The sequence below is a fragment of the Parasteatoda tepidariorum genome, chromosome 4 (genome assembly GCF_043381705.1).
Source record: "Parasteatoda tepidariorum isolate YZ-2023 chromosome 4, CAS_Ptep_4.0, whole genome shotgun sequence".
In the NCBI taxonomy this organism is placed as follows: Eukaryota; Metazoa; Arthropoda; class Arachnida; order Araneae; family Theridiidae; genus Parasteatoda; species Parasteatoda tepidariorum.
In genome coordinates this window covers 55,741,037-55,756,882 of record NC_092207.1, presented here as the reverse complement: position 1 = coordinate 55,756,882, position 15,846 = coordinate 55,741,037, and the positions used below count along the sequence as shown (strand labels likewise).

Sequence of the window (15,846 nt, the reverse complement as noted above, 5' to 3'; positions counted from 1 at the left end):
CTACTTGCACTTTGTTAAATGTAAGAATCCAGGTATACTTTACTAAATTAATAACTTACTTTTTGAAATGAAAATTAATTTTTGAAAAAGTTTATTTAGATGTTTAATGGTCATAAAACATATTAAATCACATAAATATATTAAGCACCTTAAAGTTGCAGAATTAAATTAACAAGAAAAAAAAAGAACACTGATAACCCTGAGTTTTTTAAAAATTTATTAAGTAAAATCTACAGAACAAACATTACTTCCTCTGAAAAAATGATGAAATACTTCTCATCCCTGTTTTATCGCCTTTTTGTAACCTTTTCTGAGCTGGAGTTAATTTGCTTTGCTAAAAAATAAACATTTAAGCAATGAATTATAAAGAGAAAGAGAGCATATGCAACATTATTTTGAAAGTTAATGTTGTAAGATAAAAATTTTCTTTGCCATGTTAACCATAAAAAATGTATTTCTATTTACTAGAAGAAATTTATTCATTTTATAATAAATTATAAAAAAAAAACATATTTTTAAAAAAGTCCTAACTTGTAGTAACTTGAAGTTTTAAGATCACAATTGTTGTGAATTATTATTTATGGTTTAGCAGAAAAAAACATAAAAAGTTTCAGAAGAATTCCCTTATCTTTCTGTAAATTTTAATAGTTTTATAAGCACTTGCAAAAATTTTCAGATCTTGGTGAAAATTTTGAGATTTTTTTGCTAAAACTATCAGAATCATATTTTTCATAATATTTTCTTAATAATGAATAAGTCAAGTTAATAAAATACTAAACAGTATGGTAATCAACCCATTCCAGTTTAAATTTAAATTCATATACTTCAATAATATATTATATCTTTTCCAGACGTTTACTTTAAAAGAAAATTCAAAGTAGAAAATAAACATTCACATCGGGAAAAAAATATAATGAGGTTCAACACATTTGTCATAAAATAAACTAGAGAAATTATACAATGGAAGTTTAAATGAAGTTGTTGACTATTTTATTTCTCATCTATTTAAAGTGTTTTTTATTTAATTTTTTTTTGTATTGTTTTCAGCAAATAACATAGATGTACATTTACTAACATATAATACAGAAACTCTTTTTTACAAATTAATCTAACAATTTTATCGAAATGAGTTTTTCTTCCTAAGACAAATTTCTTTGATAACTAGGAAAAACTAAAATGCTAAGCGAACAAAGTTAATTACGCAACAGAGTGAAATACGATTTCTACCTGACTTAAATTTAAGATATAAAATACATTGAAGAACTTTATCTTTTCTTTAGGAATTCAAAATTTCTTCAACTTCGAAATTAAAATTTTTCTGACTAAAATTTTTTTGGGGGTCTGAAAAATTTATCATATTTAAGATTAATGAACAAGACAACCTGCTCTAACCATTCATTTTCAAAAAAAAAAAAAGGAATTTTTGTTGCTTCATTTTTTTAAAAAAGAAAATAACCTTTATTTGATATTTTTTACTTTCATTAATTAAGTTTTTAAATGAAATTCCTATAATATATTTTTTGCTATTTTACAATGGTTTTTGTTGTATTTTACATTCAGATATATAATGCTTTATTTATTTTCTTTTGACAAGCTTGTTATAGTGAAGAGTTCTGTATTCTTTTAATGATTAAAAAACCGATATTTGTTTTATAAAGAATAGTTTTTTTTTTTAAATAAAAAACTATACATTCAATTAACCAACTGGTTCATAAACAAAGCTATTTAATTATGAAATAGAAAGAAACAGTATTGAGATAAATCAAAACATCCAATAAAATTTATTTAAATTCACTAGAATATTTAAACTATTTTTATTATATCAAACATAACAGCATAACTTATAAAAGGATAGCTAAACTACGTAAATATTTTGTGAAGAGAGAGAAAAAACATTTATAGAATAGAATAACAATATTTTTTTAATTATGATTTTTGTACCTGTTTATCTTGAGATTTTGAAAGATCATATTTTTTGCTATAATCATCAACAGGATCAACTGCAGTATTTTGTTTCTAAAAAAATTAGAACTAATAAATATACTTTAAACCATTTTTGTATATTTTTCAAATGTACTGGTCAGTGACAGAAAAAAAAAGTATGGCAAATCCGTTCATTTAAAGACATTGAAAAATTAAATTATCAGCATTATCAGACGAATGTAAAGAAGCAAGCGTCTTGTGTAATAAATGAAATCAACTTACTTTAGATTTTACAGGTGTTCCATTTTGCTTTTTCATTAGTTCTTTCTCTATTCTATAAAAAGTTATACAGTAAATTTATTAATATTAAAATGTAAAAATTTAATATAAATATATGACCAAAAAAAAAAAATGCTTAAACATGAAAGGTTTTTATTTGAATAATTATTTCTAAACAGAATATTCAACTACAGATCTCAAAAATCAGTGTTGGAATTAGTGAAGGAAAAAAAAAACGCAATTATTATGTAAATTTTTTAGCGTTTAGGCTTTATCTATGCACACAAATCTTAAATAGCTTCAATAAAACTAGCACTTTAACACAAAACAAAGATTAAAGCAAAATTCATTGCATGCATCACTTAAACTATGATTATTCAGAATAATAAGAATAAAAAAATATATAATTATGCGAATTAAAAATTTATTTACTGTATCAAACCTAATTCGTGCTATGAAACAAATAAAAATATTTAAAGGAAATATTGATTCTAACTATATTTTCTGTTGTAACATTGAAAATTATTTTAAATCGTCTTCATGCAAAAATACTTCAATTAAAAACTTTCGCGGAGGAAAAGTTACGGATGATTGCATTAAAAACAAAATAATTACATATATATATTTATAAAAAAAATGAACATAAAAATATCTGTCACAATGCAAGTAGTTTATGGTAGTTTTGACTAATAAACAAATTCAAATAATAAAATAATTTATGACTCAGTTCTTTGTTATATTAGATGCATAAATTTATTTTGGAGTTCAATATTTTTTATTTTACGTATTTTTAAAGCATGCTCAATACGAAGTTACAGCCTTTACCAACAGTAAATGTTTTCAGTGAAGAAAGTAATTTAGCTACCCAAAAAGCATGTTGTTATCAGGCAAATATTTCATGTGAAATCAATGGGACATTTTTATTAAAAATGTCACTTTTCAAAAATGGAACTGGTAATTTCAGAATAAAAATGCTTGTGTTCTTTGATATGGCAAATCCCAAATTATTAATCGACAACATTAATCTCAGTCTTATTGCATAATCATACTTATGGAAAGTTAACGGTCGGTTAATATTAAAAGATTCATTGAAAAATATTTTACAGATAAAAAGTTTCTACAGCAATAAAAAATATGCCAATTTGTTTTAATTTTAACTGAACAAGCTTGAACATATAGGAAAGCAACACATAGTTGTGTAATATTTCAATGTTATCAGATTAAAACATAAGTACATCTAATAATGCCAATCTCTAAAGTCTTTCAAACATAATTTTTACACTATCAATCAACATACAAGTTGAAACACATGTAATTAAGTGCTAATGAGGAAATCATTTAGATATAGGATACTTAAAGGTCTAATTACAGCAACAATGTTTGTCTAAACATTTTGTTTTGTATTCAAACAAAGGTAACTAAGTTACATTTTAATAATTACAAAAATGGACTAAAACTTAGAGCTAGATTGCAAACAAAATAATTATTTAAAAAAAATGTAACTAGTTTTGAGAAAATTTATAGACATTAACTTAATGTTTCATTACCTTTATCATTCAAAATATACCATTTTAGCACTTATAATTAGCTTTATATATATAATTATGAATTACATGCTATATATAATAGTTTAAAGCTGTAAAAATATTGTAGCAACTAAAATTTACTAAGAAATTGAAACAAATGGGGTTAAAAACAGCATTAGGCGTATGTTTGATTGTAATATTAGTTAAATTAAATTTCAAAGAAATTAATAGTGACACGGCAATCTGTTTGCAGTAATGAATAAACAATGATACATACATTACATATTAATTTTTTATCTCTTTTCTTGAACCATTTAATTTTATTCCAGCAGTACATGAGAAATTTTTTTAAAACAAAGGGGATTTAAAAAAATATAACTTAACCAATTCTAAATATGAATTGCATACTTTACTAACTTTCATACTTTTTTCTATAGGTAACATTTACTTAAGTAGTTAAGAGTGAGCAAAATTATTATTAAATTCAGCAGAACTTTTACTCATAAAAAGTTAAAAGAATAAATAAAAAAAAAGCCGGGAGTTATGGTGTTAGTGTCATTATGCTAACCAAGACTCTATATAGGTCTATGTAATGGACCAAGACTCTATACAGGTCCATGGAAAGTAAGTACAGTCATCTTAATAAGAGCTAAAGTTTTAATTAAAAACATGCTTTTTCACTTTTATCATCTTATTTTCTGCTTGAAGTTAGATAGAAATGTTTTAACTTTTTTGTTTCAGTATTTTTAAGATTTAAAATGAATGCTCGAACTTCATAGTTGAATTACGAAAGTACATTTTTAAAATTATTTAAGTCTAATTTTTATACCAACAGTCACCAACACCCTGAAGAAAGAAAATGAGGGCTCTATCACCAAAATTTAGCCACATTTATGTAAAACAGTAATTTGGCACAAGAGAGTGCATGTGCTAGGAAAACAGTAAATTCTAATATGCTTTTTTATAACCCTATAAAATCAATAAAAAAAATCACTATTTTTCATTAAAAACCACTTTTTCTATCAAAATTATTTGTTGCATGAATTTTGAGGCATCTTATACAGGCTGACCTGAAAAAAATTTGCCAAAAATAAAATGAAATGACAAAAAATGAGTGAATAAATATGTTTTACAAAAATTAAGTTAATTTAATTAAGTAAATTTGGTTGTTAGTATTGCTTATTCTCAAAATTTGAAAGATTTATGTACAGTGGTTTTTCATATATTACAGTTCCTTATTTTTCCTAGTCACCCTGTACTTATTGCTACATTTTACTGTTGCCTTAGATTTGACTTAAATTATAGTTGTTAATTGATTTTAACTTTACAAAACAATTTTTATTTACATAACAGCTTTAAAGAAGATGATAAACAAACAATAAAACAAAATAATTTTTTTTTAAAAGTTAGCAATTAATATTAAATGGTTCAAAAATATTAATCAAATAAATAAAAAATTAGAAATGAAATTAAAAATAATAAAAATATTAAAAAATAAGGATAGTGATTAATTTAGAAGTATTCAATAATTAATAAATCAAAATAACGTATAATTAAAAATTAAAATCTAATTTTATTCCTCATGCGCAGTTTTAAAAAATGAGTTCAAAATTTTTTTCTAAAACATAGTGACATAAAGTAGAAAATTATATTACCCTAAGCATTGAAGCAATTCATCATACAAATCTTCTGACAGATATTCAGAAATTAGATCACAAGAATACTTAGTAAGTATTTCTATAAGAAAAAACATTTACATTTTATTAAAAATGAAAAAATAATTCAAAACATGATAATGAAGTGATGTTATTGTAATTGTATAACATTAAAACACAAATACAAAAAATTTTTTATTGTAAAAAATGGAAATTAAACAAAGTAAATTCACAATTAATATCCGAAAAAAGTATTCAAGGAATAAGTATACTAGCAACAAAAAAAAGTTTGTAATCATAAAAATATTTTAGAATAGAATAGATTTAGGTAAGACTAGTCTATCTAGTCTAATTCATTAGTCTATGCTTTGATCAGTCCATCTAAGAATATCATTACTTTTCTTTCTAGTGAAAACATTTTACTTTCTAATATGTATGAGTACTGTTTAACTTCCAATATCTTCACTTACATTGGTTGAAGAAATAGCTTCTAGATAANAAAAAAAAAAAAAAAAAAAAAAAAAAAAAAAAAAAAAAAAAAAAAAAAAAAAAAAATAATGTAAAGTAAAGAAATAACAATTACAACATAGTTCGTGTTTAACTGAAAATAAAGAAAATGAAAGAAACCATTAAAAGGAAAAAAAACTAAAAATCTATTTAGAAATACTTTTAAAAAATACAAATAATTGAGCTGAAACTACAATTAAAGAATGAATTTATTTTAAATATTTTATTATTATGTTTTTCTCCCCCCTAAAAATCCTGAAAAAAATTTATGAACCTCAAACAACAATTGAATAATTCTCAGAGTAACCCAAAATTATGTAAATTACAAATGTATTAGATTTATGTCATAACAGTAATATTACTAAAAATCTATTGGATCAATAATGGTTTCAGAGTCGGAAAAATTTACATGGAGTAAATAATTAATAAATACAGACACAAAAATAAAAAAAATATTTTAAAACTAGATGAGATAAAAAATGCAACAAAACCATATTTGTCAATGAAACAGTTGCAACAATGTATAACAATTCAGGAAAGATCTAGAAAAAAAAATGGGACAGATGCTGAATGCACCTCACGGTTTCAAAACTAGGAAGTGTAGGTGCGTGAAATAAAACTTACTTTTTTCTATTAAAGCAAAAAAGAGAAACATAGTTTGACAGTATAAAAAAACAACAACTCTAATTTAGATCAAATTAAATAGACTCTTGTTTTGTCTTGACTTTGATAAGTAAAGATCACTAATAATTTATGATTAAATTATGATCTTCAGTTAAAATTTTTTAAGAAGTTACAGAAATTCAAAATTGTTATACAGAAAAACATTAACAATTTAATTATTAAAAGAGATGAAAGAACATAAATTTTAATGTTTTAGAATATTTTGCAGTTTTATCCTCTATTTCATATTAATGTATTAGTGAATCTACTGTAGGTTCATTTGTTAACTATTTTCAGTTTTTCACTTATTTTAAGAACAACATTTTAGCTTTTACAAAAATCAGCACTATCAACAGCAATAGAGGTTTATAACTAATCTTAGCTGCATTGGTACTGTGAGGACTATTGAAAAATGTCCTGGAGCCAACATGCTTGACTGATTAAATAAAATGCAATAGGAAAGGGTGAAATAAATGCATTTTTTCAGTACAGTCTTGAGTTCTGTTTTTGCTTGGATAATTTACAATTCAGATAATCTGACTGCAGTTAATCGAGAATCTACTATTTTAGAAATTCCAACTTACTTGGATCTTCATTTTCTATATTTGTTTGCAAAGAGGCTGCCTTCGCACCATCTGCAATGTCAATGTTCTTACTTTTCAAGGTGTTTACTAAATACTGAACTTTCTTTTGCAACCAGTGTAATGTTTTTGTTTTATTGTAACAAAATACTTTATATCCAGAAGATTCTGAAATAAGATGTTAAAAATAATAAAATAAAAGTTACTGTAAAAATTGTTTACTAGTTTGCTTCGTATGGTTAATAGTTACCTTTGAAATCAAAAACATTAGTCAACTCTGCTTCAGAACAGCATTTGACAAGAAGATGAACATCAGAGTAATTTTCATCAACAAGAAGGTCTTCTAATAAACAATATTTTCCATCCTAGTCATATTAAAAATATTTAAAACAAGAATTTGGTCACTTTTTTAGCACAAAATTAATATTATTTATAATACAAATCTTTTGAGTCGATCATAAATCATACAACACAATGTCTCCAAATAACTCATAAGTATCTTAGAATATTCTGAACAAAACTAAAAATATATATACCAAGAAGAACAAACTAAAATATCCTTACCTTATTTACATATGGGAGAATGTAAAATAAAGGATCTGCAATGTTCATTAGAAATAAACTTCCATCTAAAACATTGTAAATAATATACAATTAAAATTTTACTTGTAAAAAAAATAATAAATAAATAAAAAATTATACACAGTAAAAAAAATACAAAATAATCCTTATAATCTGCATCTCTGTAATTTGAGATAAGTAAAGAAATATTTTATTTTTCATTGCAGTTACTACAATTTTAGAAATGGAAAAAATAAAGATAATTTTTATCTTAAAAATCAGGTTTTAAAATTATCTACATAGCAATAGATTTAATTTTTATGAAAATTGCTTCATATGAATGAAGAAGAGGTATTGAATAATAAAATAATTATTTCGATAATGATTAGTATTTTTCAGTCAAACATAATGCATAATTGTATTTGTTATAATGCATAATGTAATATTTCTATTCATTATTTTTATATAAAAGCTTATTGTTTGCATGTAAAATGTTTTTTTTTTTTTAAAATGTACTAACACAGAATGGTACTTGCGATTTGAACCCTCGGTATAATAATTGTTGTTACCAGCACCAGTTTAATAATTGTTTAATAATTGTTGACACCAGTATAATAATTGTTGTTTAGCCCTAAGAGCTAAAATAAGGGATCACCAACAAAATAATGTTTGCTTGCTAAATTATTTACATAACAAATACATATTACAAGCAACAAAATATGGAGTTTTGTTTACGGTATCAGGGTCTCAGCTCTACTGGAGAGTTGTCTACTATTCTTGAGACAGAGAGTGGTAGTTGTAGTTATGTTATTGGAAAAGAAAGAGGGCGCTATATTAATTTTATGATATAAGAAAATTGGCCTGATATGATTTTTTAGTAACCCAAGTTGGGTTCCATTCATGCTTACCCAAACTATCAAAATCTTGTTTTTTTTTTTTTTTAATAAATTTTTTAAAAAAAAAACATGATTAATTAAATGAAAGAATAAATAGCACATTTTTAATATATCTCACTATTTTAGAAATATTAAAGTAAATAAAATGTGGTGGCTGGTAAGATATAGAATAGAAATAAATTTTTAGCTAAAAAAAGCCTATAACAAATAATAATAACGATTGAATATTTGGAGATAAAAAAACAATTACTACAGACAGTTGGAAGTATATTTAATTTTAGAACCCAATAAACAAATCATGCAAAGAGTAAAATGTGACAGAATAATGTTATGAATCGTCACAGTAATGTTAATTTTAGAAATAATATGTGATATACAAATTAATCAATAATCAAAATATGCATGGTTTGGTATATGTGCATAAATAGTAATTGCTAAATAACTTTTGAATTTAATTAGAAGAATCACAAACCTTCAATAACAGAGTCATCAACCAGCCAAGATGAAAATTCCTCAGCATAGTGTACAATTTCATATAATTTATGGCTTGAGTCAATTGCACACAAAGTTGGACTATCTAAAAAAAAAAAAAAAAAATTAAATATTAAAAATAAAAAAATAAAAACTGCAAACAGATAAGAATGATTATTTTCAATTTGGAAAGATCTCATATCAATGCTTCTGCCAAAATAATCCCAAAATTTTAGAAACTTTGTGGCTTGCAACAAACTTAAAAAAAAAAAAAAAACTCAGAATACAGCATATTCAAAAGATAAAATTTTAAACGACACCAAGATCAGACAATATAAATTTTTCTCTGATTTATTCCAACTTAAACAACTAGACAATTTTCTTCACCACCTTGGTGATTACATTTGGCAAGAACAAGTGTCAATGTGGAAATATTTAGCACATTTAAAAGAATTTTAATGTAGATCTATCAAAAAGTGCTAAAGAAAAAATAGATTCACTGAAAATCTTCCTATTTATGTAAGTAGAATGATAAACTTTTTTTTCATAAACAATAACAATATTCATCATTCAAATGACACACAGTAATATTGCAATATAAATTAAGACACACAGATTTCCTCATCTTTTCATTAATTTGTTGCATATCCTTAAAACATGATTTAAAAGAAATAAAGTATTCAAGATAAATTAATAAACTTTATGTTAAAATTTAAAAATTATTACTCTAATTTCTAATATTTAAATACACATTAAAAGTTAATTTTAAGAACAGTTAAATTATTACTTTTTATAAAATTGTAATGAGACATTTTTAAATTTATTTAATACAAAATACTTTAGTTTTAAAAATTACCAAGAAAGGAAAAATGAACTTTTAAGCTCGAGAAATTAACAATGAAAATAAATGAAAGTTTTTCCAAAGTTTTAGAAAAATATAACTTACTAGTACGTGGATGCTTTAGTTTTACAACACTGTACTGCTGATTATTTGATGCTAAAAATTGAAAAAAAAATTATTTCAAAGAATGCAATAAATTATATTTACTGCTCATGATAGCTTACCAATACACACATATATGATAAATAATAATAAGCTGTTCGAAAAGTTAAGAATTGTTAAATAAATCTAGGCAACAAATAATTCTTAAGAAAAGACAACGAACATCAAGACCTGGGATATCCTAAATTCTAACAATGATTTTGAAGAGTGAAATTAGTTTTATTAGGACATCATACAGTGATACTGTTTTTGTGTTATAGAGCATCAAACATCAAATTAAATCCACTAAAAATCATAGACAGGACATAAAAATAAATTTATTTTAGATCCCTTGGAATGCATAATTTTCCACGGAACAAAAAAAATAAGTAAATTAGACTTGGATAATAAAAAAAAAAATTGACTTTCGAATTAACGCAAAAGGATAAATAATTCTGCAAGTTTTATATAGCTACTTTTCGTTGATTTAAGTATTTGATTACTTTTACGTAAAAAATTAAAACTTATAATATTTGTTGCCGTATACATCGCTAAAATGGAGATTTATTGTTTTTAATTGGCACCTGCTTTTTATTTTATAATCGTTGTTGAACAGCCGACCCTATTTTGGTTTTACGACTACTAATGTTCAACTCCGTATCCTTGTAATTTTGACTAAAATTTTTTTGGTCGGTGCAAGCCGGATGCGAGAATCGTATCGACCAACCATTGCTGGGATTCGAACCTGGTCACCTCATTGGAAGGCAAACGTTCGATCTCCTGAGCCATCGCAGCTCTAGTACCAGGTTTTGACAAAAATGGAAACAAAAATTTTAAAATCGTCAGTCCTACGGAATCAAAGCTTTCAAAATGTAGCTGAATCGAATCACTGATAGAAGCAGCACATTCTAATTTTTAATATACTGTCAGATAAGCAGGTCAAAATTTTTACAATTTCCTCCATTTTTAAAAGTCTGATATCATATTAATGTGTAATTTCAAATAGATATTTATTAAGCAAATAAAGGGAGTAATTTAAATAGGAGAATGTAGGATTTAAATCGTATGCTTTCATAATAATTTTAATGTAATAGATGAGAAGTCTATATTTCAGGAATTTAAAAGAAGACAATGATCTAAGTAGAGCAGATAAGCACACTGGTGGAGCAGCTTGGGACAATATAAGGACTGCATGATGTTACATACATTAATAGATGTTACATATATTAAATAGTACAGACATTATTAATTCAGAAAAAAACTTACTAGGTATAAGGAATACTCTTTGAGTTATCTCACTTGACATGATCAACTAAACGATAAAGAAATAATGAATAAATAATAAACAAATAAAAGTCATCAATTTTATTTTGTAATAAATCTTTATTATTTATTAGCAGCTTCAAATGGAAAGTTCGGGTAAAATTAAAATACTCTTAATTAATATAGTTTCACATCATTACATTCTAATTTTAAATTAGAAATTATAATAAATGACGACATTTAAATAAGTAAAAATAATATACAACTATTAAAAATATGTTATCGGCAAAAGAGAACTTTGATACAGACCACAGAAAATTTTCTTTATTTATATTTACATTCTCACATTCGCGCCCCAAATGAAACGAGTCGAGTTGAGATATACGCTGCTTGTCAGCTCTCAAAATGAATTATAGATGGCGCTTTACAAAAAAGGTGGAATTTTCACTGATTTTTATCAACCATTTAATTTATTTCAACCTTTTCCTAGTCTTCGGATCATCCTCAGGGATGTTTCCCAGGGGTCTCTATCTTTTAAGGAATTGGTAACTAATTTTAAACCATAGTTTCTACTACAGAATGGTAACAAGGAAATGATAACGTCCGATCCTTGGCCAAAGAATACCTAAGGAGGCCTTTTCATTTCAATTCCAACCTTCAGTAAGGATAGGTTCGAAAAGGGACGAAATATATTGCACCTCCAAAACCCGTTTCACTGTCTCCCCTACATTTTTTGTGGGGGTGCGTGTGTTAAGTAACCCGAAACTAATCACTGTCACAGAAGGGGAATTGCAACCTGCGGGGGTCAACTAGCTTTCAAAAGATATCAGAAGAAACTCACTCTTCATCNAGGATCAAAACAGGGATGTTTCCCAGACCGTCGTCAATAGCCCATTGTGCAGCTCTAGTGCGACGTAAATGAACTACAACAACATCAACCTTTTCTTTGCCATGTCTTGAAAACTAATCTAATGGTCTTGCAATTAAAATTTTAAGATTATTTAACCCACTTATTAGTTAAAGTGCTCATCGAAAATGATTTTAATAGATAAATATATCATCAAACTGTTTAGATTAAATGAAACAGGTGACTGGAGGTTCAGAAACGTAACGTAATTATCCAACGTTGCAATTGTAGTTCATTTACGTCGCACTAGAGCTGCACAATGGGCTATTGGCGATAGTCTGGGAAACAACCCTGAGGATGATCCGAAGACATGCCATCACAATTTTGATCCTCTGCAGAGGGGATGGCACCCCCGCTTCTGTAGCCTGACGAAATGTACGCGAAGTCGAGCACTTTACTGCAGAACAGTTCAACGAGAACCAATACCGCACACCCTCGGTCCCTACGCAGACTGATCCAAGTGGTCACCCACCCGCACACTGACCGCAGCCAGTGATGCTTGACTTCGGTGATCTGTTGGGAACCGTGTCTTAACGATCAGTCCACTGCGAGACTCCAACGTAATTATACAATATTATTATAACAACGTAATAGTTAGGACTAAATGAATTTTTATTTATTCACAGAGCATTTTATCTCAGAATGTTGCAACATGAAATAGAATACTTGATTTAGCTGAGGAAAAAATAATCGCTTTGTTTTAAGAAAAAATTAACAATGGCTCTCAAAACAATGAGAAAACATTTTTAAAATTAAATTCATCTTTGGCAGAACAAGTCTTTATTCTTATATACAAGTTGATACACTAATTACATATTTAGTAAGTTTTAAAATTATTTGTATTTAAATAAATATGTATAAAATTAAATTGATATAATTAAAATATATTTATTCATAGTAAAATAGCAAATTATTTTACATACTAAAATGAGCACATTAAAATATGAAAATGATAAGAAAAGAATAATGAAAAATTATAATTTAAATTACATTCTTATCTGCATTTAAGCTTTTGACCAAAAATAGAAAAAATAACTATTATTTTGTTAATTTATTTCATTAACTTATTCCTTATTCTATGAATAAAACATTTATTATTTATAAGATTTGATGTTAGTGACTTATTATCACATTCTTACCTAAAAGTATATACATATTAGATAATGCTGTACTATATAAATTCCGTATATAAATAAATTCCGTATCCTGTATATAAATAATATTTTCTAGATAAATCTATGATCTATGGAAAAAAAATGATGCAACTTAAATCAATGTTTCGAATTAAAATGTTTTTAAATCCTGCCTACCTTTCTTTTTTATTTTTCTTGATATTATCTGCTGCAGTTTTAAAGGAATATACTCCACATCCACAAATGGGCAATAATTTAATGTTTTAATATAATTAATTTCTATGACATGAGACGTGAATTCATATTGTTAATATATTAAAAACTTCACTCCTGACACAGAAGAATATTAACAGAAATGTTATAACTCATATGAACTACAAATGACTCATTTGTAGTTCCTATCCAAGGAATAGAAAAATATACCCGAGATTTAACAAATGTAAAGAAAAAAATATATTACTTAACAAAGGAATCTGTTAATTATAATGCAATTTTTATAGCTTAATTAGAAAAACTATCGATCAAAACTGAAAAATCCATAGAAGATGATGTATCATTTTTAACAGAATTGCGCGCCAAAGATAAAAGGTGAATATTTGTCACTGTTGATCGTTTTTATCAGTTTCAATTTTGAAAATGAATGTCCTGCAGAAGCAAAGATTGCGGGAACTACACATGCCACAATAATTGGGTATAGGATATGTAAATTTTTTCTATTGGGAAAGTGATAGAACTATGAGTGTAGTTAAGAAAGATTAAAAGTAATTTGTTCAATGCAACAAAAAAGAAAAAAAAACTTGTAACATGACAATAACAAGTCCTGAGCTTTTGGCGGCTCTGGGTGATTGCCCACCTCTAAGCATGGCCCTGTAAGTCTTTGTAAGGATATCTGCCAGCAGTATTGTAGCATTAAAATTTCTCTAGAAAAGTGGTCTTCATGAGCAGACGGAGACAAAAAAGAAATTTAAAAGGAGCCATGGTTTGCATGCTTTTTTTTTCTCTCCACCCAACATAGAGGATAAATCTGCCAAAGCATGAAATCCACAAATTGTAAATTCAAAAATTTTTACAATTCCAAATATGCAGAGCGCTCCCTAATACATTCTTTAATATATGTTTTCACGATTCTAGTTAAGAATTACAAAAAAGTACACAAATCAAAGGTCACAAATTAATATTTAAAAGTGGCAAAGAAAACCAAAAAGATGTACTTAATTGCGGGACCCCAAATTCAAGCTATCGTAATAACATATTAAAAATATATCGACTTTGTAGAACTGAACTAGGAGTTTGTCTAGGCCAAATTTACTACTGTTTAGATGTACCTTCACAAATTCAACTTTAGGAAAAACGGTAGTTTCACAAAATACTTTTTCTTAAAATTTTATTTTTGTATCCCGTAAGAAACAATAAATCCATATTTTTACCATATTTATGTGTTGATTTCTTAATATAATTTTCACAAACTATGCCTACATTTTCACAAAATAGGTACCTTTCAGAAAAACCTAGACAGACCCATGATAGCAATAACTGTCAAATTAACGATTGAAAAATAAGTTAGATTTGCGTTAAACTCTGCACAAACGGACCACGGCAAAAATCGGTTATATAAATGAGCGATTCAATGCACACAATTTGTAATATTATGCTAATAATATCAAAATTTTAAAACCTGTGTGGAATGGGGCAGAAAAATTAAAGGTCATTTGATTTTTCTGCAAATAAAGCACATCAAAATGTGTTTATTTAAATGTACCAATTAAGATATTAGAAACTACGTGGAAATATGTCATAATAACTACCAAAAGAATGATTGAAAAGTCGTTGGATTTACGATGAAATCACAGAAGAGTATCAGAAATTATAACTAAAACTCAAAATTTGCAAATAGTAATTGTAGTAATAATAGTATATTTGAAATAAGCACATAGGAATAGTATCCGAAATTATAACTAAAACTCAAAATTTGCAATTAGTAATAAGTTAAAAATATTGAGATTTTTAAAACTATGTGTAAATCGGTAGCATTAACCATCTAAAATCTACATTGATTAAGAGTGCGTGCAACTAAAACTTAAATAAGCAATTTCAAAATTTAATTTTTAAACTTAAATAATTTTTTTATATTTTTAGATGCTACCACACATCGAGAATTGGCGGGCCGCAGGTCATTCTTTTGCTTTATTATCATGCAGGTGATTATTTTAAATTCACGTAATAGTTCAAAATTAGGAAACTTTTATACACTTATTTAAAATTTTATTAAAACTAGTAAGACTTATTTTTGCACTAGTTCAATAAAAAACTCAAGTAAATATTTAAATTCTAAGAATACACATTGAGCTTTTCTCCATGCTTTTTGAAGTAAAATAGAAAGTCTTTGGATATCTTCAGATAATTACCTGTTCGTGCGAATTGAAATCACCAAAAGAAGCTGCCATTTGCTTCCTTTTTTGAAAAAATTATTATACTAAGAATAATTTTTCTATTCTTAAA

General features: G+C 26.0%; 1 protein-coding gene across 1 annotated transcript; it reads right to left on the bottom strand.

Moving 5' to 3' along the window:
* Positions 1 to 200: 200 nt before the first annotated feature.
* Positions 201 to 11,697, bottom strand: LOC107449007 (ribonuclease H2 subunit B). The gene is made up of 11 exons (XM_016064399.3): positions 11,617 to 11,697; positions 11,311 to 11,356; positions 10,009 to 10,059; positions 9,064 to 9,168; positions 7,699 to 7,763; positions 7,385 to 7,499; positions 7,138 to 7,302; positions 5,384 to 5,465; positions 2,206 to 2,257; positions 1,942 to 2,016; positions 201 to 334 (listed from the first exon to the last, which is right to left on the bottom strand). The coding sequence occupies exons 2-11, from the start codon at positions 11,348 to 11,350 to the stop codon at positions 245 to 247; spliced, it is 840 nt and encodes a 279-aa protein (XP_015919885.2). The 5' UTR covers positions 11,351 to 11,356; positions 11,617 to 11,697; the 3' UTR covers positions 201 to 244.
* Between the last annotated feature and the right edge of the window lie 4,149 nt (positions 11,698 to 15,846).

Excerpts from the sequence above, each read along its gene's own strand:
- LOC107449007 (XM_016064399.3), bottom strand. The coding sequence starts at position 11,350 with ATGTCAAGTGAGATAACTCAAAGAGTATTCCTTATACCTA. Across the intron at positions 2,017-2,205 it reads GAACACCTGTAAAATCTAAA|AAACAAAATACTGCAGTTGA; the intron begins GTAAGTTGATTT and ends TAATTTTTTTAG. Across the intron at positions 335-1,941 it reads CAAAATCTCAAGATAAACAG|CAAAGCAAATTAACTCCAGC; the intron begins GTACAAAAATCA and ends TTTATTTTTTAG.